General features: G+C 40.9%; 1 protein-coding gene across 1 annotated transcript in view; it reads right to left on the bottom strand.

Moving 5' to 3' along the window:
• tmtc2a (transmembrane O-mannosyltransferase targeting cadherins 2a) overlaps positions 1-26,261 on the bottom strand; it is a 67,030-nt gene that overhangs the window by 31,316 nt on the left and 9,453 nt on the right. The window contains exon 2 of the mRNA XM_015959499.3: positions 3,797-4,412. Within this exon, the coding sequence (XP_015814985.1) occupies positions 3,797-4,412 (616 nt within the window). The remainder of the gene's footprint in view (positions 1-3,796; positions 4,413-26,261) is intronic.

The following is a 26,261-nucleotide window of genomic DNA, read 5'->3' as shown; positions in this document are numbered from 1 at the left end:
AAAAATCAAAGAGAATTAACTGAGAGTGCTCATTGTGTTGCACAGCGTCTTCTTGTGTTAGGACGTGTTTTATCAGTGCGTTGGCTTGCTTCAAGTGAGAGAACAGTGAAAGCAGTATGGGAAAACTATCAAGCTCTGCAGATGCACTTCACAAGTGCTGCTGCTGATACCAACAGGGATTCAAGAGAGAGAGCAAAATACAAAGGACTTAATGACGTTCTTACTTCTATCTCCTTTGTGGCCAATCGTAAGCCCCCGTCAGACAGGCCATGAAAAACGGAAAAGTTCGGGACTCTGTCCGTAAGACCTTTGTGTCTGAATACAAACATCCGGATAACCTTTTCCGTAATTAAACCGGACGAAACCCCTGGTAACAGGACTGGACTTGTCACGGACAGGATGGCTGCTTCAGACTGGTGAGGTCAAGTTCCGTACAGGGAGGAGGGGGAGGAGGAGGGGACCGGGGGACGCTGTGCGCACCTACATAGCTCGCTCCTGTAGCATGCGGCGAACCATGGCAGCTCGCCTCCTACGGTACCGTCTCCTAGACGCGCGACGGAGCGCATCACACCGCTTCCGTGATTCCTTTAACCATTGAGCGTCATCATCCTGGTCTCTTATGCGTCTTCGTGTGCGCAGAATTATGCTTAACATAAGTCAGATCAGTGAGAGGAATTATCTCTTCGTCTGCCATGTTTGACTGAATGGCTTTGTTTGGGTAAATGACACATGTACGCCCGCCGCACTATGTTTACGCAATATCTGGGTACAGCCTTCCCACCCCCTCCCTCTCAGACATCTGGAACTTTTCCCTGCTGTGTGAAGGCAGCCGAAAGGACAAGTTCAGGTACAAAAGTGGTGTGTCTGAAAACACAGTTCTGGTTAAAAACCAGACTGAATTGTCCACACATATTCCAGAATGTCAATCTGAAAAGGGCTCAAGTGCCATGTATGATGCTCTCACAGAACTCAGTGGCCTCTCAAGAATGCTCCAGAGACGAGACGTGACATTGGACCAAGCCGACAGGTTGCTAGCCTGGCAAATCCGTGTCTTTGAGTCAATGGTATCCACACCTGGCCCACAAACACAAGTGGCAATCGAAGCAGAAGAGAAGAAAATCTTCAGAAATGTAAAGCTGCCCAAAAATCTCTCCTGCACAGTTTTTCCGTAGCCTGGCTGTAAATGTGGAGTGCAGGATGACTCCAACATCTTCCTCACATGCCAGCAGAACCTCATCTGTAAAGTCAGCCCGGGCCGGGTAGCCCCAGTCGGCCCCAGCCTGGCCCGGTTGATTCCACACATCCTTGCCTTAAGCCCATGTGGGCTGATTCTACCCACCAATCAGAGGCTTGCTCTAATGGAAGGTGTGAATTTGCTGTCAGCAGTGGGTGTGTTGGCCCTGGTCGGCCTGAAGCAGACCCCCTCGAGAAGAGGGCTGAGAATGAGCCTTGGTTGGCCCGGAAAAATACCAGGCCACCCAGATATGTAAACAACCTACGCTACCCGGCCCGGGCCGACCCGGTACAGATGGGAATGGCCCAAAAGATATCCAGGTCCTCCAGTCTGACTCCTGGCCTGCAAAACCAGATATTCAGCACGGCGATGCAGAGGTCAGACGTTTATGTGAGAGATTCAAAATTGAGGAAAGGGAAAGTGTCTTAGGACTTAGGGAGTATAAAGACCTAAAAGCTTCCAAGATACCAGCAGCCCTGAAGCCTCTTCTTAAAGCTGTCCACACCATTGCAGTATCAACAAGTGAATGTGAACGAGCTTTCAGTTCAATGAATGGCACTCTCATTGATAAAAGAAACTCACTTCACATCAAAAGGCTTTCAAATCTGATTTTCCTCAAATGCAACGGACCTCCAATGGATCAATTTAATGCACAAAGTTATGTGAGGTCGTGGCTGGCAACAGGGAGGAGTGCAACATGTACATCCTGTGAAGCCCCAAGTGCTAACAAAGTGGACCCCAAGGCCTGCTGGAGCCTTTTCTGACATGACTTGGACAATGGTTGTTATTGTATGTGCAATTTGTTATTTTGACACGGCACAGTCTGGTTGCATTTTTTAAACTAGTTTTGAAGATCTGAAGATTTTAACTTGATATTATGCTTGAAAAATGTTCTATGTAGTTTCAACAAGTTACATATAAGCTAAAGTCATTGGCTTAGTGTTTTTATTAGTTAGTTTATGTATATTTTAACATTATTTTGATCTCCTGCATATTTTATTTAATTATGCATAAGTCACTTTGATTCACTATTTCAAGAATTTCTGTTACGCTGTTGTTGGTTGCCTGATTGCTAATTAATAAAGCAATGGAAATGGTACACTCTCGCTTTAACTTGTTTTATGTGCCCCCCCCCCCCAATATTCTTCTAAGGGGAGTACGGCACTTATTTTCTTCCACTTAAAGCACTGGTAATATCACTTGATCAAGCCTTTCATACATTCCACACTACAAAATAGGCTTACGTTTGTATGATTTGTGCTGATATTGTAGCAGATTGATATCGGTATCGGTCAATGCTGAAGGCTGCAATATCGGTATCATATCGGAAGTGAAAAAGTTGTAACGGGACATCCCTTTTTAAAGGAAAATGAAGATGTTTAGAAGCAGTGATGTATCCGAAATAGCTACTCTTTAAGTGGTTTCGGAGCAGACTCCGTAAGGACAGGTGTTATCACTGCTAAGGGCCATTGACGAGGAACACACACCTGCCAAGAACACAAACGCTGCAGCTGTGGATAATGATTACGTAAAACAAATACCGGAAAAGTTGCCTAAAAGGTTCCGTAAAATCTTTAGTAGAAGGTTTTCAAGATGTTTGTGATGGGCTGCAAATCCTGACACTCCAAACAGAAGTATTTATAGATGTTTTGAATAAAAGATAAAAATGCAGTAAAAAGGTTCCTTTGCATGCTCAGAGCCAGACTGTCCTTGCTCTGTAAACCCAAGGGGACTTTTTAATCACACTATTCATGCATTTTATGAAGGCCATGATGTTGGCTGTGGAGACTAATCAGATGAGGAGTCCTTGAGTGAGGACGCTTTCCAGCAAAACCCAAAGTCCTCTCACCACATGAGTCACTGCATCAAAGTTGTCCTCTCATAACTTCATTTTGGAAGGGGAAAAGGAATTTACCCACAGCAGAAGCACATTCATGTGCTTCTATACGTGAGTATTTTTAGATATGTTGCCTGACAAATGAGCCAAACGCTGTAGCTGAAAGGCAAATGCCGTTTGTCTGCACATACCTTTCGTCACCTTAAAACGAGAAAACAACTCAACTTAATAATAGATTTTCCTGCTCAAGCTGCTTCCATGACAGAAAAAAAACTAAACACTCACATAAAGAAGGATTTCCTTGCCTAAATCTGCATCTGTTTGCTGCAGCAAACGGAAGTTAATGGCAGCAGCTCAAAGAACTGGAACATTTTTTCATACATTCTTCCTGTTTTGTTCATTTAACCCTCCCACTGTCCCATCGGGAGACCTCTCCAGGAAAGGTGACCATTGAACAGGGTTGATGGTTTATCCCTTGAGGTCCATGTTGCAGGGGTGAGGAGTGAGCACCACCTCACCCCTGCAACATGGACCTCAAGGAATAAACCATCAACCCTACTTAAAGGTCAACTTTACTGGAGGGGTCACCCGATAAGACAGTGAGAGGGTTAAATTAGATGTTTATTGTTACTTATTCCACCAACTAAAAGCTTCCACAAGCACTTTTTTGAATCAAATCCAACAAAAACGTACAGAGAAGTGCAGAGTAGCATGCATTTGCTTACCTTTCCGGCCATGAGGCGCAGTGCCTGGTGAAAGTGGAGTCTCTGGAACACAAAAAGGTCGTACACAGCCGACACAGCAAGCACAGTCACCCCCTGCTCCTTCCACAACATGCTGGCAGCTGCACACCACAGGCTGCTCAGCATCCAACCCCAACATCTGGTGACTGAGCTGCCAATGCATCTCCGGCTCCGAAAGGCCTCATGCAGATCTCTTCGAAGCCCACAGTGTCTCACATAACAGAAGAGAGACAGCAAGAAAAATAAAGCAGCACCAACGTCCGCCCTCCCGACCACACCAGCCACTGCTTCAGTGTGCACCGGATGAGAGGCGAAGAGGAGGCCTGCTAAAAGACTCCATAGTCCTCCACCAAGCAACGAGCGGCTGAGAGTGGTGACCAGGGCGGTGACCAGGCCGTGAAGCACGATGTTTAGCAGGTGGTATCCCCACGGGTGCAGGCCATTCAGGGTGTAGTTGAGACGAAAGGAGAGGGTGCAGAGTGGGCGGAAGGATTTGTGGCTGCCGCTGTGAGTCAGCAGGGTGCCCCAGAAGTCATCATACAGGATATTAGTCCACGGAGTATCAGGGAGAAGGTCAGGGTTCGTCTTGATGGCTCGACTGAAAGATGAAAATGAGAAAATTTCTTTGACTATGTCATCAGTTATTATTCTTTCCTTCCTTTTGGCTTGTCCTGTATTTTCAAATGTAATATAATTAGGGCTGCACAATAGGAAAACCTACGATATGCGATCACAGTGATTAATATGGCGATGACGATATTACTTGCGATAAATAAAAACTTAACTCAGGAACAAAAATAATCAAAAACAAAAAAAATTTAAAATGACAAAAAAAAATCGTAAAAATGAGAAAAGCAAAAAATGTGAGGAAAGGGGAAAAGAAAAGGCAATCAGTGGATCCCAGGAAAAGCAGAATCAGCAGAAAGAGCAGAACAAAGCTAACTCAGGTGTTTGCTAAGCATCAAAATTAAATGCTGTCCGCCTTGGATGCGGGCATCTAACCTATGAGAACCTACCCGATTGGCCAAATGGCTGAAGAGCTCTATTTGATTTGTTAAAAAAAACATAATGCTTCCGCTTGATTGACAGAATGCATTATGTGTAGCAAACATTAGAGCTGACCATTCATTGCGATATTTATCTGTTCTTTGCGATATGCATATTGCGCATGCTGATATCGCGATAACGATATATTTGTGATATATTGTGCAGCCGTAAATATAATGATGATACATTTTTATTTAGAAACAAGTCAAAAAGACGTGCAATATAGCAGAATATACACACATCACTGGTACCTAAACACACACACTGACAGGTGGTTCCACTCCCAGGGGCTCTATGGAGTCACACAATCGACGGATCATTAGCAAATATTTGTGTACACTCACAGTCTACAACAAATGACTCTCACCGGGGGGGGGGGGGGGGGGGGGGGGTAAGAGTGATGAATGGGATGGTTGTGCGCTTTTTGTTGAAAATTCTCCTTTAAACAAGGGTATTACAGTAGATTTGGAAAGAAAAACAGGCCCCCCACCCACCCCCCACCTTCCTATTGGAGTCTCATGTTATGTTGTGTTGTCTGAAGTCTGTAGCATATCTGTTGAGGTGTTTTTTTGCAGAGCAAATCTGCCCTCCTGGTGGGAGGGTAGCTGTGAAGTGCCTTTTTTCCCTCCACCCGAATCCATTCCTCATGTTACCCTCTTATCTCTATTAAGGTAGCGCGGCTCAGGGTTGCGAATGACCACAGTCACCGATTCTTGTCATGTGTCTTGCCCATGTATGTCTGATCTCTGAATTGTGTGTACTGAAACTCTAATTTCCCTCTGGGATTAATAAATTATTGACTGATTCATTTATATCTATTTAATGAACCATAAAATGTGAAATTTCATATTTAATATGAAATATCACATCTGATGGATCTTTGGGTAATTTTAACCAGAAGATTGGAACTTTTTATTGCAGGGATTATGTAACCACTTCGTATTAACTGAGAGACAAGAGAAGACAGAGTCACCTTTAAAAAGTTTAAGAAGATTTATTTCTAAACAATTTTAAACAAGACTAACTCTAAACTCTGGGTGATGAATGGATCTAGGTGTGAATGAGACGTGAGATGGATGGTGTATGTGTGAGTGGTGATGTCATCAGAACTCTCGTATCCAGAGAAGCAAGTCTGAGTGGGAAGTGATGTTTTGCTCTGAGCTATGATCAGAGTTTCATAAACCAATGAGACGGCATTTTGTCGCTCCACACATACCCTTAGGATGAGACCTCCGTACAGATCCAGAATGCTAGGTCCTCGGACCCCCCTTTCGGTACCGGAGCCGATGAAACAGCGTCAGCAGATTAGTCTTTGGATTGTCTCCAGGTAAAAAGCGAATTGGTTGACAGCATCAGATGGACCCAGAGGGTCAGTGAGTTCAGCTTTTATTCTGAAAGGAACCGTTGCTTGGTTGTTAAGTGCAACAGATGTTATCCAGCTTGTTGGTTCTTTGCTCAAAAAGGAAGTCCAGGTGGCTGGTCCAATAATTCTCTTAGAATGCGGTGAACTGGCTTAAGATGGCGTGGGAACTGGTTTTATTAATCTGGATGTTTTGATTTATGGTCAAATCAGAGTTTGACGGATTTATAAACACCCCAGAGAGCATGCCACGCTTCAGAAAGGAAGGTTCCGATTGGATGAGAAAGATAAAATGTGTCATGTGACTTTTATGCATTACGTGGATCAGGATGTGTAGTGCAGCTAGATTAAAGTCATATTACTTATTAATATTAAAATACCACTGATCCTAAACATTGTCATTTCACAGATTGGTTCACATTTTATTATTGGACTAACACCTTGTTTGATTAGCTTTATTAAAATAGAGTTCTTTGATTTATTAAAAAGAAAGAGTTTGTCTTCTTTCTTCTCTTGAGCTGGAAAGGAAACAGTTTTAGAAGCAAATGCATGACCTTGAAGCAGTCTCAAGCAGATTAGTACTTCCCGAGGAGAGAGGGTAAATAACCTTTGGTGGAATAGCTCCTTCATCCCGTTACACTATCAAGAGCCCCGAAAAGAAAAACACCATTTGAAGTTGCGGACAACAAAAGACTTTTGGTGCATGGCGACTGGTGTTTAGAGCTCTCTCTCGTTTCTGCTGGCAACACTGGTTCTCGGTTCTGGCAGAAGCACTTCTGGTAAGATACCCAAGTGGAGGTGTGAGTGTTCCATGACCGTGCTTGCTTTCAAAACCTAGCTTGATCTGTAGATTCGCTATAGCAGCTTTAAATGCCTTAGCCTCCACTTCTCTCAACCTACTGAAGGATTATTTTTAAAGAGATCCTTCATTAGTATTTTAATAAATTTGGTCTATAGTAGGAATGAATGCTTTGTAAGTCAGACTCTGGTAAAAAAAAAAAAAAGCTCAGATGTGTCTGTTTCAGCACAAATAATTCAGCCAGAGGAGAAAGTAGCTTCAGACGATGAGGATTTGAAGTCCTGATATTTGGACATTTCACCTCAGATTGGCCAACAGCAGTGCGACTCCAACACTGACTCTGTTTGCTTTGTAAAGTTGATGTTTTATATCGATAAATAACATAAGCCTGGAGGAGTTCTGCGGTGTGGTGGAGTTGCTAATGCTAACAGTTATGTTCTTCTAGTCGAGACATTCTCTGCTGTTTCCTGGACGCTAAACTAACAACAGCCTTCCCCGTCGTGAGTCAAGATGGGTGAGTCCATGAATGTTAGGTGACAGTGTGATGTACATCCGTCAGACTTCAATTCCTAGAGTTTCACCGTCTATTTTCTATTAGAAGTTAATGCAGGAAATAGGTGTAGGGGACTATTTTCACTTTCAGCCTGAATGTTAAACTCTGATTTTCAAAAAATTATATAAAAAAAGGTTTCTCAGTGAAAAACCTCTTTAGATGACGAAAGACAGCGTGAAAAGACCACTGATGTGTTCGCCAATTAAATAAAAAGCATCAGAGGATGAGACAAAGAGCAGCACGCCTCTGAGAACACAACGGGGGGCTTCTTTTTCTATTATTGTTTATTTTTTAATCTATGCATTTGCACATTGTGAGAAGAATCATAAACCTGTGTTTCTACAATCACAAAATGCTTCTTCGTTCTGTTTTCAGGATTTGATCTCACCGACCAATCAAACTCTCTCAGGATTTGATTAACATTAGCAGCTCTTTTGTTTGTGCTTGCGACAACAGGGATGGGAAAGCACAGCAGAAAAAGGGGGCCGGTTAGAGACTTCCTTTGTCTGAAGACTGTAAATCAGAGCCGAGTGTAGAATGAGAGAGGACAAAGCAAGTCTGAGCTGCCAGTCTGTGGAAGCAGATAAAGTAAAAAAAATAGATAAAATAAAGCTTCACTTCAGCTGGTAGATTCTGTGTGGAAGCTGGAATTCACAGGTTTTTTTCCTCTACAAGCCCCGTCATCGTGTCAGCCCGGTTCCCAGGATTGTTCTGCTGGGAGAAAAGTAAATACGTGTTTCTCAGGCTACAGAAACCTAAAGTTCTGATATTTCTAAGCACCCACAGAATTACATCATCTGGTTTGTGCTATTATTTATATTAAAAAAAAGAATATTTTACTGTGTGGAAAATGATGTGAGACTGGGAAGACATGGGATACAGGCTCAGTAATCAGCAGTGAAAGGTTTATTTACTCTGGACGCAGTTGGACTTTATTGGCCTTAAAGTGTAAAATGGTCTCCTCGTTAAAACGGGCATATTTACAGCCCAGACCGCACCTGTCGTGTTGTACAGAATCTTGTCCCTGAAGGTACTAATTTAGCACACGTTTAAACCCAAACACAGCTTGATTCACCCTCACCCTGTTCTCTTGTGGGTTGCATCTCAGCTCTCCCTTGCACTAAATAATTAAAATATTCAAATCAGAACTCTCATCTCCCAACCCTGCTGCCGCTCAGCACTGGGGGGATGAAAAGGACCCATTAGCCGAAAGGAGCTTTGGAACGCGTCCGTGCATGTGCCTGGAAAGACTGAAGGAATAAACTGTTTCATGCAACACATCCATCTTTGTGTTTGCATGCACATTCGTGTGTGAGAAAGTGCTTGACGATGCAGGCTGTGCTGATGGCTTCATTGTGGTTGGTGGCTGCAGCAGTGCGGACAGAGAGGCCTCCTGTAGTGATTGCTCTTACAGAAGGAGGTCTTTTGTATTCAACCACCATGGGGCAGGCAGGCTGCAGGGCACTCTATTCACAATCCGTTAAGTACAGGACGTCTTTGGTCTTTCCCTTAGGGTGGGGGACGTAAAATCTGAAACATTTCATTGTGTTTTAAAAGGCTGATTTTTATGTTTGAATGTCTATTTATGAAGGAGTGAGGCCTTTCTTCACCTGTCTGATGGTGTAAATGGAAGGTAAATTATCTGTCTTTCAGTGTTTGGGTATGGGTCTTTTCAGTATGCAAATGAACCGCTCCACTGCCTCCCAGGCAGTAATCTCAGTGCCAGTGATTTGCATCTCCATGTGCTGTGGTGGCACACACACACACACACACACACACACACACACACACACACACACACACACACACACACACACACACACACACACACACAAAATCAGGAAAAAAATAAAATTAAATGAAAAACAAATGTTTTAACTAAACAATAAACACTCAAAACGTTGTAGGAATAACATTAAGGGTGACATGACAAGTATAGATTAATGTTTGGCGCAAACTAAATCCTGACGTATGCATTTGTCATGAATTCGGAAAATTCTGGAAGTTCATAAAGCACTTGTCACAGCCACGAATCACCAGCGCTCAAAGCCTTTCCAGGTTCCAGAGAGAAACAGGAAGGTCTTCAAGCTCCTGAGTCGCCTGAACTTACAGTCATGCTTGACTTTCAGTTTAGAGTGTCTCAGGTAACATATTTCTATACTCATTTGTTATTGCAGTTGATAAAAAAGAAAAAGGAAAAAGATGTTTTGGACTTTAAAAAATAGTTTCCATGCAAGGCTGAAGCAATGGAGAGCAACAAACGTCCATATTTACAGAAAACTTGTTCTTTGTGGCCACTGGCCAGGATACAGGTTCAGATCCAGCCTGTCTTGCTGCAGCATGTGCATTGACAGCCTTGCTCTACAAAATAATCATCTCCAGTTCAGACTGCCATCATTTAACATAATCAGAACAGACATCCTCCCGCTCCCTGATGGCAGTGATGAGATGGATTAGCTAATCATCCTAAAACTGCCCCCATAATGGAAACTGGCCTGGACATTATTTCATGGATATCATCACCTCTTGGTTCATTTTTCTTTTCATTTCTCACCGATTAGCTTCCATTATGTCCTGCAGTCACCCATTCACCCATCTCCATTCATCTTTTATCTTCATTTCTGCTTTTCATAAAGTGGGACGGACATCCTCCACCTCTGCCAGAGATTTTTACTTTCATCATCATCATGAACCACATTTAAACTGGTGGTCTGTTTCAGCTTTTTACAAAGCCCCCTGCCTGGCAGGATCTAATACACTTCCATTTCCTTAACGAGAAAAATTGAGTTCTGATTAACCACAGAGCTGTAAAAACGGCCGCAGAATGCTTGAATCACACAATGCAAACCTTATGCTGGTGTAAGAATTTAAACCACAGCACTGACAGAGCAGGTTTGTGCAGCAGCATGATGATGATTTCAGAAAGGCTGAATGACATAAATGAAATGATAAATCTGGATTAGCGATAATACGTTTGTGCATCCTTTGTAATGATTTAAATTACATGTTATTTAATAAGCCATAAGGCGTAGGATTCCGTAGTAAATATGAAATCCACCTTATGGACCTGTTGGGTTATTTTAAACCAGAAGATTGGAACTTTTTAATGCAGGGATTAGATAACAGCTTCGTATTCACTCAGAGACAACAGAAGAGAGAGAGTCAAGTTTAAAGGTTTAAAGATTTATTACTAAACAAATTAAATTAGACTAACTTTAACACTAAATGTATGGTGTAACTAAAGTGAATGAGACGGAGAATGGTGTAATGTGGAATGTTGCTCAGAACCAGCAAATCCAAAGAAGCGATTAGTTCTGATGGGAACTGAAGTTGATGTCTTCGCGTTAAGCTTTAGTTAGGAGATTCATAAACACATTAAACGCCATTTGCCGGTCTACACACCCTAAGCGGAAGTCCCCTTCTAGATCAGGAGGTGTAAAGGTCCAGCTTGACCTTATGGAGCCAAAGCCTGTAGAAGCAGCCACGGCAGCCGACCACCAGTCTTGAGATACTCCCGGGTCACGACGGTTTTGTTGGCATCTAGTGAGACCCAAACCTGGGTCTTGATGGTTCAGCTTTTATTCTGAAAGGAACCGTTGCAGCAGTTGGAACAGCAACAGATCTTATCCATCTTGTCGTTAGTTCTTTCAGTTGAAGAGGAAAGTTACGGATTGGCCACTCCGACACTTCTCTGGAATGCTTTGAACTGGCGTTAGAGATGACATGGGCTTATTTTTATACTTCGGATGTTTTGGTTTATGGTCAAATGAAAAGATGACAGAATTACCAAACACCATCAAAACACGCCTCCGTCAGATCTGGCAGATTCTGATTGGATCAGTGAAAGCAATGTGTCATGTCTTTTAACGCTACGTGAGATCAGTCCTAGTGGAAACATTTAAAGTCATATTACTTTTATATTCTATAGGATTATAATAAAGTAATTAATATTTTAATTTCACAGATTGGTCACATCTTATTTTTGACTAACACTTTGTTTGATTAGCTTTATTAAAAGAGAGTTATTTGATTGATTAAAAGGAGAGAGTCCATTCTTCATTCTTCTCTTGAGCTGGAAATTAGCAGGTTATAAGCAAATGCACGAGACCTTGAGGCCATATCTTATGCAGATTAGTTCTGTGTCAGAGGAGAGGGGGGAAAATGACTTTTGGTGGAAAACAGTCATTTCATTCTGTTACATTACACATTATGCAAATAGACTTAATTGTTGCATGGAGGAAAAAATAAATTGTGGGCAGTAAAGTATATTATTTTGTCTTATTTTGTGAACTGAAACACCATCATCATCACAAATCAGAGGAAATCAGCAAGAACTAAAGGATTTCTCTTCAAAAGTAAAATGTAAGGCCCTGACTAAATGCTTAAATGATGATATTTCCATTGAAATGTGCAATTAGTTCAAACAAAAGGTCACTTTTACAGTGTGCATTGTTTTAAAGAATTTTATCCAGTAAGATAAGCTTCCTCTGAAACATCAGAATGAGGAACAATGAAGTAAATAAACACAACAGCAAACAGAACAGAACCTCGTGGTTTGTGGTAGTAAATGTGTTTTCAGCTCTGTGTGCAGTTAGATTCTGCTTAAAGCAGCTCCTCCTGTCCGAACACGTTTCTAGATAGGAAAACTGGGAATTAGAAATAAAACATTTTCCAAATTGAAGACTTTTGAAAACTCTCTCTTCCCTTCTGCACCTGGAGGTTTTCACAAGCGCGTGGTATAACTGAAACAATGTTTTACCAGCGTGTTTATTTTTGTCTTCACCCCTTACCACCACACTATGTGCTGAAATGCTCAATGATTAGGATTAAATTGAAGAGTGTATCAAAGAAAAAAAGATTTGGGGAGAAACTTAAGCAAAGCTAAGACTGTGTTTCTTTGTATTTTGATTTGCTGCTAATTTGGACTTTTTTTTTTTTTTGCAAATTTGTTGTTTAACCCCTGAACGAGAATCTGAATTAGCTGTAATGTTCTTCAATACTAAACATTTCAATATGAAAATAAAATAGCAATGAAAAGATTTAAAAAAAAATCTTGACAATGTATTTGTTGTTGCAATAATGTATGTTGTAGTTGGAAGAATTAATGAAACACACTTTTCTACACATCCCTGCTTACTTTTTCAATAAACATGTAAAGTACAGTAAATGTACAGTAAATGAGTGTTGCAGACAGCAAAGTCCTTTGAGAATCCGGTCTCGTGCACCAGCCTGCATATAGTGGGAAATGATTTGGTCGGCATTGTAGTGTCCCATTGCAAAGGCCTTTTGGGAATTAGGTGGAGAAACTGTCCATGCAGTAAACACACCTTCTGTTGACGACTTTGGTATTGGAGTCCTAAAACCAATTAACAATGTAAAATTTCAGTATCTAATGACTGAAGTCATGTTTTTTTAAGATTCAGTGTCGCATGCTAGGAGATATGGGTCAGTGAAAGTGTGTGTGTGTGTGTGTGTGTGTGTGTGTGTGTGTGTGTGTGTGTGTGTGTGTGTGTGTGTGTGTGTGTGTGTGTGTGTGTGTGTGTGTGTGTGTGTGTGTGTGTGTGTGTGTGTTGGTGGCTGACTTAATCCTTTGCTAAAGTGATTAAACAGTGATCATACCATTTAGAGGTTTTCAGTCATAAACAGGGGTCAGAGGTTGATCTGAGGGGGCTTTTTTGTGTGCACGTGTAGAATTTCTAATGCATTCAGATTAGTATCATGACCCAACATGGTGATTCAAATGGAAAACACTTACCCACCAATCACAGTTGTGGTAAAAAATAATGCATTGCGTCGTTATTCCTGCTGACTGAGCTCGAGTGATTCATTCACTGGCTGATAATCAGCAGCTATGATCCTGTCAGCATGTAGCCGCGGTGTGATGACAGCCAGCGACAAGGAGATGGAGCGAGACACACAGAGTTATGATTAGAAATTTCTCATCATTGTTTTTACCGTTCCTAACAAACCCTTATTTCCTCATTTTTCTTCAACTCACTAAATAAATGCACTACAAACACACCAAAGTCAGATCAGCACTTCCTATCTGCTTAGTTCGTGTGGCTGTAGGCTGGAAAGGGCCAGGAAGTGATCATTAAGGGTGTGTTCAAACATCTAACGTCATCTGCACACCACCGGCAGAACAATACCCCCAAAGCAGAAGTGGCGCTTTCCCACACTCAGTCCCATGCCACACGAGCATGGAAGGAGAGTGAAAACACACGAGTGTCCACATAACATTCATAAAACCATGTCATGCTGCCAGCTGCCTGGTTGTGAAAGATTTACGCTTTATGGAGGCTCCTCTTCCTTTTGGTAGCACGAGACACAATTAGACATCAGCTCAGCAGATTGTTTGCCCTGCTAAAATGCAATGACTTGATTTTTCTCCCATCGTTACAAACGTGTGAACGGAGATAAACTGTTATTGGATGACATCCTATGTAGCCGAGCACTGATGACAACAAAATGAGAGAGAGCTGGAAACAGTTGTGTCTAGTTTTATAATTATTTTCCCTTAAAGGGGACAAAATGAAACATTTGTCATGTTTATTGCACTAAATAACCTTTATTTCTCACGTTTTCTGCTCCATTTACTACATCTGTGTTTTTATTGCTCAGAAGGAGCTCATTCTGCAGATTTGTGTGGAAAAAACTGTGGGAAGTAGGAAAAGAAATAAGCTGAATTACGTATAAGTGCAAGTTGCATATTTACACTTATTAATGCATAACTGTCACAAATCTATGTGTATTTGACACTGATATGGAAATGACTAAACTCCATATGTGTTGATTTTATCAACATCTATTGAGTAGTCTTTTGCAAAACGCATCATTTCTCAGCCGTGTGTCTAAATTAGATGAACATTTGGGTGAAACTGTTTTAAATTAGCTGTAATTTTCATCAAATTAGTAAATCAAGGTGAAGGTTTAGAAATACAAACCAATTCTAAAACAGGCATACACTGAAAAAAATGGAGGGTGGTTATATAATGTTTGTCTCTCTAATGAGTGTTTATGGATTTAACTGGAGTAATCAGAAGAACAAACTTTGTTACTTCTCGTCGCTGGACAACAGCTGCTTTGGCTTCACCACCATCAGGAGGTCAGTTCAAGCTGATTGAGATAAAGTCTCCTCCACATTCTCCGTTAGCCAGACGGTCAGGGCGTACTGATTTCTTCCGGTGGCTCTTGGCTTCAAAGGAGATGAAATGGTCAGGAAGTTGGCTGGCTCGCTTTTGTTAGGCAACAGACTTGCTTTTAGAAGTCGTTTCCTGATCAACAGAAGAAATGATTCTACAACAGCAGGTGATGACTCACTAGAAATCTGCACCTAATAAGACCTCACATATAAATAGACGGTATAAAAATGAGAATAAACGACCTTAAAACTGATTTTTTTTTTTTACATTGTGCAAGCAGAAACAAACAACTCCGGCTGAGAACAGCCCCCAGAACTACACTCATGGGAAAAACGCTAAAACAAAAACACAACACTATAAAAGAACAAGTCATCCAAAACAGGAATTCTACTAAATAAAGAAAACTCCAATAAAATTACAAGTCTGGATCAGGGCCAGTAGATGCGTCTAGAACAGGGGTGTCGAACTCACTTTAGCTCACGGGCCACACTGAGGGAAATATACTGTAGTCCCAAGTGGGCCGGACCGGGAAATTAAAAACAACTTCAGATTGTTTTCTTTGTTTTAATACAATCAATATAAAACAAGGCTGGAGCCTGAGGACAGTGTATCCAAAATAGTACAAGTACAACACCTGAAGTGTACTTGAAAATTTGAAATAAATAAAAAATCAATAAATAAAAAAAACATTCCTTAGTGATTCAAAGAGCTTACAGATCACATGGCTAGATCAGTTTCATGTGGCACTTAAAATATATTTGACTCACTTTACTTTACATCTTTTAGCTTTCACCAGCACATCAATATCAGAAATCACATCCTGAGTGGCAGCCAACTTCAGGATGTGATTCAAGTTCTTGTGTGAGCCTTGAGCGCAGCTTTGTTTTATTTATACTCATTACAGAGAAAACTTGCTCACACTGATAAGTTTATTTTCACTCTACATTGTAAAGTATGAAAAGAAAGTTTACACAACCATCTCGCGGGCCGGATTCAACCTGCTTGCGGGCCAGATCCGGCCCGCGGGCCGCATAGTTGACACCCCTGGTTTAGAATCTTATGCACACATGTCAGTGGAGTCAAAGAATAATGAAAGTTTAAGACCTAACTAGAGCTGCACGATATTAGGAAAACCTGCGATATTCGATAACAATGTTTAATATTGCGATGACGATATTACTTGCGATAAATAAAAACTTAACTCAGGAACAAAAATAATCAAAACAAAGAAATAAAAAAATCATAAAAATGAGAAAAGCAAAAGATGTGAGGAAAGGGAAAAAGAAAATGAACCAGAAAAGGGAATCAGTGGATCCCAGGAAAAGCAGAATCAGCAGAAAGAGCTGAACAAAGCTAACTCAGGTGTTTGCTAACCATCAAAATGAAGTGCCGTCCGCCTCGGGGGCGGGCATCTGACCCATGAGAACCCACCCAATTGGCCAAATGGGTGAAGAGCTTTATTTGATTTGTTAAAAAAAACATCTTGCTTCTGTTTGATTGACAGAATGCATTATGTGTAGCAAACATTTAAGCTAACCATTCATTACGATATTTATCTGTTCTTTGCGATATGCATATTGTGCATGCTGATATCGTGATAATGATATATTTACGATATATTGTGCAGCCCTAGGCCTAACCCAGAAGTTAATAAAAATGATAAAACAAGTTATTAACTAGCATTTTGTTTTAAGAACAGAAGTCTCTGAGAGTGTATAATCACTCTGAACAACCCCCCTGCTTGGATAATGAGAAGCAAACCATCTTTATTGGGGTTACCATGGCAACAGGTTAAAAACGCCCAGAAAGACATCTTTAATTTAATCCATTGACACTAGAGGACTGTGGGGAAGTGCAGACGTTATAAATCCTTTTTTTATTAGAAGCAATAAACACAAATATTTTGTCATTTATGATTTCATTCAATCATTTTTCAACTGTTTTTGAAAATTCTTTGTTCTGAAAGAAACAACATATTTACATTTCTTTAAGCTGCATCAATTCTGGTTTTGAGGGCTGATACTGATTTAGGGATTTTTACATGACTCTTGCCAGCGAAGGTTTTGGCTGATTTGGATTCACACACGAGAACAAAAATTAAAGGATATTTTTTATAGCATGAAAACTATAGTTATGGAAGTATTATTGTCATACAGATGATCTGTTTTTGCATTAACTAGTGGAAAAAAATCATCAAATTTATAGCTGCAGCAATTAACTTTATCATAAACTGAGACTTTGTGCATGAGCAGCATCACATATTTATCATGAGCAGGTTACTGTGGGTTACCATAGTAACCACTAACTATAGGGCTCACTGGTTCTGTTGTTTTAAATGCAGTCGCTGCAACTACCTTCCTACTTAGTAGCCAGACAGGAGGGACCATTTACTAAATATGCGTACTTTCTTTCAGATTCAATCAAAGTTGACAAAAAAAGAAAGAAAAGAAAATGACATTCCGCCTTTTCCACTGGATAAGAAATCCCAAAGTGATAGAGTGTGCCCCTGGATCGATTCTAGCAGGCTGTTTGCAGAGCCTTTATGTCCATTTAAATGAGCGACTGCTTTGCTTTAATTGTTTGCACAAAATTCAAGGTGATCTAACAGCAATCCTGACACTGCAGTCTCAGCTAAAAAAACAAGACAACCCACACACTGCCTGGCCTGCCGCAGCATTTCCTGACTGATTTTTGTCAATCAGAGACTTTGATGTATCTTCAGCCTAGTAATCAATCGCTAATAAAGCTAATGGTTACTGCTGCTTCCCCATCCAGCCTACAGGGGTGGACAACGTAATGTTCAAAATCCATCCTTCCTGTTAGATCCAGCCAGAATACCTTACAGCATTTTAAAAAAAAAGAAACAAAACAAACAAGAAGCCAATTCGTTCTCAATTTGCCATCTAGCAAAGCCCTGACAGTTAATTATGTCTGACTGTAGACGGGTAATTATGGTGGCCTCCGCGAGTCGCCTGCAGACACGGTGATAAATGTGACACTTGATTGATTAAACATGTAGAGAGAAACAATAAATATATAAATAAATCATGGCTGGTCAATGGGTTGGGGATATTTTTGAAAATGCTAGCCGAGCGCTGATAAAAACGTGTGTCCTGTAATGGAATTTATGCAGAACACTCTATTTCTGTTTACATGTGCACTCTAAACCCTCTGCTATATGCTATCTTAATTTACAAAGAGTAGCTACATGGTGGCCATTTTTATTCAAACAAAAAGACAACAATGCATTTTAAATTACACATTTTATTACATAGAGAAAAATAGTACAGTATTTTTCCACAAACGTGCAACAGCTCTTTGAATAATAGTATAAGGAAGCAGTTTGGAGTTCTCTAGATGTAATTCTTACTAGACTGTCAACCATTTCCTCCCTTCTTACCGTTTTAATTAATGCTAACATCTTTCGACATTCAAAATGCACTGGCCTTGTTTCAAATGGCAGCAAGTGCTGGCACAGTGACCTATTAATGTGTTCCAGCCCCCAAAACCCACACACAGGAGAATTAAAATCAGGCCCTCCAACACCATGGAAACGGAGTATCTGAATGTGTTCGTGGGTCACTGAGTGTCCTGGCTCAGAAAGGGGTGGCAATTTGCAGCTGTTTTCATTTGCATGCACTTATTTTATCATTTTACATCTGCACAAGCTGGGCACCAGGTGGACACAAAGCATAAGTGACAGGCTCCCCAGAAGACTTTTCAGGCCACCTTCATGACAGGTTTGATTCAAAAACACAACTTTGTGTAATTTGAACACATATTTTAAACTATGCAGCTATTTAGAGAATTCAATGAATCTGTTATGCATGCAAACTAGCTGCGACTTAGCCTGCAGTGTCACAATCTGGGAGGTTTTCTGTTTTGACAGGTTTCATGGCTCTGATTAATATGCAGCATTTGAAACGGCTAAGTAAGCCACGCTAACAGAGCATAAGGAACTGTATCTAATCCGAAATAGACCTTCCTTTCTTCTGCCGTGACCAGTTGTCACATTCCAGCATTAGCCAGGGAGATGCAGTATCTAAAGAGGGGCTCCTGAGGGGCCAACTCAAACTAAATCTGTCTTCTTTTCAAAGAACCTGTGCTAATTATCTGGGATCTATTCAAATTCTGATCTGTGATCTGTTAGACATGGTCAGAACAACAAAACCATTCGCCTTAATGGAACCTTAACACTGGACCAAACCCCATCTATTTGACCTTTGACTTTGGACAGAGTCAAAGTAGACCAAAGTAGTTTAGGAGTACATTGACGAGCTCCCAAAAAAATCTAACTATAGAAAATTCTATCATCTGCATATATGAAAACTTGGAATTAATCTACTTGTGGAACGAAAAGAACTGAAATGTTTGAATGTTCTTATTTTCATAGTCAACACACTGCCATCTGGACCCTGTCTGCACACTAATCCATGTCAGCTAGTGAAAGGTTTTAGGTTTATATTTCTTGCAAAGCCTTTGTTGGAATCTCACACGTAATCGATGTTCTGACAAGAAGGCAAATAGCTGTATTTCTCAAACTGTCAACATTTATTTTTCCATTTCACTTTTCATTATCAAGCTAGACGGCTAACCAGAGCACAAATCTCTGCCAAGGAGTGGTCTCCTGTTACGTACAGTGCCCCTTTTCAGCCACAAGATGGCCTCAGTGGCTTTACCTCGCCTGTCTCCCGGTATAACAGGTGTTTGTAATTGCTCCTAATCAGGGAGCAGCCGTTAAAGGCTGCTCTCCTCCCTCAGTCAGGGAGAAGGTGCAGGGAAGTGTGGGCACGGAAGTGTTCATACTGCGCTCTTCTCCTCGTGTGCTTGTGTGTGTGTCAGCTAGGGATGGGTACCTTTGACATTTGAATCAATCCGGTACTAATTCCCGGTACCTACGAATGGATACCGGTACTTAACGGTACCAATTTTCGATACTTTTGAGTGTTTATTATTTTAATTCTCTTTTATAATTAAATATATATTTGTCTCAATATATAACAATATTTGATATATCACGATAAATAACTGTTTGTATTTTAACATCGTCCTTGTAGTTTTATAAGCTGATAATTAAACTGAAGCAAACATCTTTACTGTGAACTAGCTGATAATAATGGTAGCAATGGAAGCTAACATACCAAGCTAACGTTATCTTAAACAGTTTATTTAGCTGCTGGAGCAGATTAAAACGATTATGCCTCACACTTAGATCATTGTCACTGGTTTCGTCTTCACCCGTCACATTTAGTAAAGTGAAGCCAAACTTTAGAGCGCGTTCGTGTTGTTCTAGTCGGGAATTCGGAATTCCGAGGAGAAAGCGAACGCACCATTAGCAAAACGGAAGCTAACATATCAAGCTAATTATATTTACCTACCGGAGCAGATTAAGATGAGGATGTCTCACTTCGATCGTTGTCACTGGTTTCATCATCACCCAGTTACCCATCACATTTAGTGAAGTGGACGCAAGCTTTAGCCTGCATTCTTTCTACCATGCTGCTCTGTTTACAACTGGTTCGCAGCGAGCAACGACATAACGCTCTTGCGCATGCGCAGCTGTCTTGGCAAGTTCTCTTTATGATGGACGGGTACCGAAACGAGGCACCGTTTGAAATGACGTGATTCGATGCTCGGTCGGTACTATGGAGTTCGGTCGGTACCTTAAAAAGTATCGAATTTGGTACCCATCCCTAGTGTCAGCTTCGTGGTACTTCAGTGACTTAGAGATTTAAACTCGTGTTCGTTAGGATTTATGGTACTTTGACTTTAGACTGGCCTTTGACTCCTCCTTTTGGATTTCCCCCGAGCATCTCTGCTTATCAGGACGCCTCTTGTTTGGTTTATATATATATTGAATATTTTAGTTATATACTTTTCCTCCTCCCAGCCCTTTTGGCCAGGCGCTTTCTGTTAATCCTTTTTTCCCTTTTGTAGGCTCTTTATGTTTAATAAAATCCTTTGTTGGCGACACATTTACTTTGTTATTATTAAAACTACACACAACATCTTTTACTCCCTCCAACACATCACTCCTAGCGAGCTGAGGGAAGTAACAGCTCCCTTCAGATGACACTTCAGTGCTTTAATGGTCCATTTGTGACCAATCTGCAGCATTAGTGAGATGTCATTATAGCTTGACAGATAACTTCTGTAGGCATTTGTATTGGCTGTGTTGATCAAGCACCTCTCAGAAGCAGAAACATTAAACTGTAAAGTTTGATAGAGAAATCTTTTGGATAGATTTGACTTCGTAGACATTTTCTTTGTCTGAAACTACATGACTGAGTGTCTCCTCTGCTGATATGGTTAAATTGGCAATGTCAGCCACCTCTGTAATGGACTGATGGGATGCTGTTTCACGGAAATGAGTCAACCTTGGAGGGGATCTGAGTAAATCACAATCTTGATGAAATGCACAGTGTTGTGGATCAGCTGGCACAGAAACATTCAGAGGTCACCTCTAAACTGACTCTTCTACACACCAGAGATAGAAATAACACTTTACAATACGGGTCCCTTTATTAATGTTTCTTAGTGCATTATTAAGCATTAATAAACCAATAAAAACTGTTAACAACTGCTTTTATGCAATACATAGCATACTAAACATATTATTTAATGAATTATTATTATTATTAACTACTGTCTATTACTGAACCTTAGTTAATGCAGTACTAAGGTTTCTTGACCCTTATTATAAAGTAAACATTTATCTATTTATAAACACTTTCTTAATGCTTAATAGATACATTAGCATTACTTAAGTGTTACTTATCCATAATTGATCATTACTGAATGAATTTTGGACCCTTAGGTTCAGTAATAGACATTAGTTAACTGCTTGAAATTGCATTAAATAATATGTTTTGTAATGCCATGTAATGCATAAAAGCAGTTAACACTTTATGTAATGGTTTATTAACGCTTAATAATGCACTCAGTAACGTTAAGAAAGGGACTCTTACTGTAAAGTGCTATCGAAAAGTATAATAGCGTAGATTCTTTGACTTCTTCTTTAATGCTCTTGAAAAATAATTATTGAATATTTTTATAGTGAATTTATTTTAGATGGGGGCAACCATTTATAGCGAAAGACCACCATAAAAAGCCGGCTATGTTCTGATCAAAAGAAAAACATCAACAATTGAGATTCTCAAATGCACCAGATAAAAAGTCAATAATACTTGCACATGAGGAATAAAAAAGCTTGTTAAAATTAAAAATCTCTTTTTTAATAGTCAACATTGTGCATTTTTCTGCAAAGCTACTTTTAAATAAGCAAAAATTTTAACCACAAGGAAAATAAAGGGCCTATTATTTCAAACTACCAACAACTATCACTCCACCACACCTCCTAATCCACCTTTTGTTGTCACTTTTCCTAATAGCCATCTGTTGTACCACAATGAGAGAACAACTAAACAGCACCACTGACCCGAGGCCTTCACACTTCCTCTATCTGTGTTATCTTGGCCGCTTTTCCAGTTTCAGTCACTGATCAGTGAGAAGCAGGAAACAGAGAAAGGTTATCCGTATCTTCAGACTACATCAAGTGGACGGTAATAACGTGTTGTATTACTGCTAAACATTTGCAAATCTGGCAACTGAGAACAAAATGTAGACAGATGGCAAAGCCTCAAGATTAACCGCTTCACTTCATCCCAGGACCAAACACTACAACTGTACCTTTGAGTAAAGGTAGTAGGGCTGTCATGTGACCCCCCAGAGTCTTCACGCTTCACACCAGCTCTCCCCCTCTCAGGTTTTTATGAAGTGAAAATCACTAAATGATTTTGCCCCCAGCACAAATGCCAGATACTCTGCAGTTGGTCCTGCTCCGACCCAGAATTTTTTGTGCATATTTTATATTTTACAAGATGTAGCCCAGCGTTTGTGTGGTGCTTAGCTACCCTTCAGAGCCAAAGTTGCCAAATTAATGAATCTCTGAAAGTTTTGTGAGAGGTTTGGCACTTAAAATTATAATCCCACACTGAGATGAAGGGGAGCTTCAGTACAGCCTGAATTGTAATAAGATTTTTACCTCATTGAATAACAGGTCTGTTTGAAAACATTTATTTCTGCAGGAATTTCTCACAGCCCAGCTTAAAGCGTGAGGCACTTGGCAAAAACGTCATTCTTCAGCCTAAAATATTTGCCTCAGTCTTTATTTGTTCCAAACTGCTTTACTGTAGGTGGGTTTTTTTTATCAGTTGATATGATAATGATGAGCTTTATTCTTCTGGATGAGTGTGTTGTAGTGGTTAGTGTTAGGTTGCCATATCTTAGAAAGCCTGATTTGAATTTTGCCCGAGAGCTTTCTACTTGAAGTTTGCATATTGTGTAACATGTTCACTCTGTTGGTGAGTTGGTGGTAAGTTGAAACTCACTTTAGCTTGTTGATGAATCTGTGACCTGACCTGGGTCAGCTCTGCGCTGCCATTGGTAAAATGGTGGAGAATGCAGAGCTCTTGCCACTCGAAGAAAGCAGTTAGAAATGCTGAAAATGTGTCAAGTGGAGTGCCATTTATAGTTTAAAATAAATTACAAAATTCACATTGTGGTTTCCCACAGTATCCCCCTTGATGCCTTTCCAGTGAATTTGCAGGCTGTTCACTGGTTTGCTTGCTGGACATTCCGTAAAGAAAGGTTGTTTTTTTTCTGCAATGATTTATTGTGAGGTAAGGAGGGCTGGAAAACTCAAGTCAAAGGAGAATATTTGATCTGTGTGGATAAAAACTAACTTTTTGACAATGGTGTCTGTCTACATCAGAGTTAATTTAATATTGATAACTTTAGGTTAAAGTGACAGTGTGTATTTTTCCTGGGGACAGGGGGCAGTAGATTGACCCTTTGCACCAACGTCACCTAATCACGTGGGCCCACCATGGTGGACGGCAAAAGCATGTAAACAGTGAGCGACATGAGTACTAAACAACGGGAAAAGTAGAGCCTGAAATTGTTTTTTTGATCAAAACAAAAACAAAACTCCTCCAACTAGTTCATGCCCAGTTCAGTTATCAGAAGAAGTAGCGCATCTAGCCGGGGCTTATAGAGAGCGGTATGTTAACTAGCTTACCAACGTTAGCTTACGTTCTCTCTGCAGCTGTTCACCGATGTAAACATGTTGCTGACTTTGCCTAAATTCACCCCTCTGGATTTATAACTTTATGTTATAAACAGCGTTTCACTTTACACCAAAGCTGATTTTTAAAAAGTCCAGATCCCTACCGGCTTCTGTTGCTGCTGGTGTTACCGGGTTCAGCTGCTGCTCTCACACTGGAATGAGAAGATCTCTGAATGCCGATGCTCATATAAATAAATAATGTAATTTTATCACACGTAATCATACATCGGAGCTTTAATATTGTTAATAATTGTCTCGCTTTACACTAGCCTGCTAGTCAGCTTGACTGACGAAAGGCTACAAACTGGCTTCTTCTGACTAGCTTCACTGGAGTTTCAACGGGTGTAAACTGCCTTTTAGCCGTCCATCATGGCGAAGGGGGCGGTCACATGAGTGGCGTGATGTCACGTGCAAAGGGCCAGTACCTAAATCATTGCAAGCAAGCAGTCTTTTTGTGTTGGAGTAAGACCTTACCAACAGATGCCCATTAGGGTCAAAGAGCCCTGGGGAGTGCAAACTTTAGCAAAATAACGAGCAAATCAGATTCCCTTTCACCACTGGCGCCAAGTGAAGAGGTAAACGTGTAAAACAACAACATTTAAGAATGACAAAAGTTTTGTAACTGTTTGTTACAAATCAGTAAATGCATATTGTCCTCACGGGCTCCCGTAGAAGGAAACATGGCATCTAATATAGCGTCGCCCTGAGACTTACACCGGGTTTCCACGGGAGCTGTCAGCAGCACGTTACTGCAGCAGCACGTCTTGCTCGCGTAAGCTGCTGCTTGGCCCTTCCCACGAGACGCGAAGCAGCAGGGGAGCAGCTGTCACCGACAGAGCACGAAGTCACACGAGTGACTTCGTCAGTAAACACAACAACAAGCAGGAGAAAACTACCACATGGCTCCAAAATGTTTGTGTTTTATGTTCTGTCCGTTTTATAATCGCCAATACGGACCTGAAAAACAAAGGAGACCGCTAGCTAGGTGATAACTTCTCACGGGGCCGCACAGTTAGTAACTTTTTTTAAAGTAAAGCAACCGGAAGGCAGTACGTTTCTTTATTCTGAAAATCTCGATAGATTCTCTCCATTTCCGCGTCCGATTTCCTGTCTTTCCTTCCCCAAAAATGTCGAACTTGACCCGTTTCAGAGGCGTCGCGCATAGAAAATAGAACCGTTCGTTGTTAGGTTCGCTGGAGTTTTTGACAATTAAAATTGCGTCCACATTTTCTAAGTTAACACATCTCTTTTAACAACGGTAGTTTCTGCATCCTACTTCAGTCCTCTCCCCCTCCCCCTGCAGCCTCTCGGAGTTCCTGCTGCTCTTAACATTAAAATAATTATTTCATTTTCTGTTCCTCACTTCTGCTTACCTTCAATGGTGTCTGTTTGTTGCAACCAGCAGGTACAAAAACAAACTTGTTTTTATTTGACTATTTTTCTGTCCTGTCTGTTTATTATCTTCCTGCATCTCCTCTCAATCCTAAAGAAAAACTGCTACCTGGGTTCATATATGTTCACCTTATGAGTTACCTTTGAACTGCAGTTCTAAAAGATCTACCGACCGCAAAAACGGCGGAGTGCCGCTGCTCGCCGGCCGACTACAACAGGACTGTTTTTGCTGCGGAATTCGTTTCCTGGAGCGGAGCGTAGATAGTGGAATCTTGGGGGTGCATCACCGGAGAACAAAACAGGTGAAGAGCCTCGCTCAGCAGCAGCGAAACGCATCAGGCACAAATAACAGACAGAAAACATGAAAGGAAATGAGCCGACATGAACGATCGCATGTTTAATTTGTTTTTGAGGTGGTGACACCTGATTTGGCGGTGCTCAGGATGCAGATGTCTGGAGCGTGTCAACGATCAGAGCTTTGCATGCGGAAACTGGTTAAGATTAGGATGGGGGTGAGGGGAAGGTAAAATTGCAAGAGAGAAAAGGTCACAGTTTGGTTAAATGTCCGTTTTACCGCCGGTGTCAGTACCGACGCTCTGGCACAGCGCGTTGCCTCCGCCTCCCGACGCAGGGGCTCATCACCTGCTGGAGGACTGCATCTTGTCAGTCATTATCACGTGACAGCGACTAGTCGATGACAGGCATAAAAAGTCACTACAGAGCCGTGAAGTCGACTAGTTCATACAACCCCTAGTAGGTATACTTATAAAACAAATTGTGGTATAATATGCAGAATATGCACGAGATCAATATTCCCCTCCGTATAAACATCATTGGAGCTTTCTTTTTATACATCAATGGGGTTAATTTAACAAGTTCCATATGAAGCACATAATCAGCGCAGCGTTCAAGACTCAGCATTCATCTCGTCACAAACACTCACACATGCATCACTCATGTAAGATGCCCCCTTGCAATCTCACCTAATAAAAAAAAAAAAATAACTTCATACTAAGCTCACATATCA

The sequence above is a fragment of the Nothobranchius furzeri genome, chromosome 1, assembly GCF_043380555.1.
Source record: "Nothobranchius furzeri strain GRZ-AD chromosome 1, NfurGRZ-RIMD1, whole genome shotgun sequence".
Classification (NCBI taxonomy): domain Eukaryota; kingdom Metazoa; phylum Chordata; class Actinopteri; order Cyprinodontiformes; family Nothobranchiidae; genus Nothobranchius; species Nothobranchius furzeri.
This window is presented reverse-complemented; position numbering and strand designations above follow the sequence as displayed.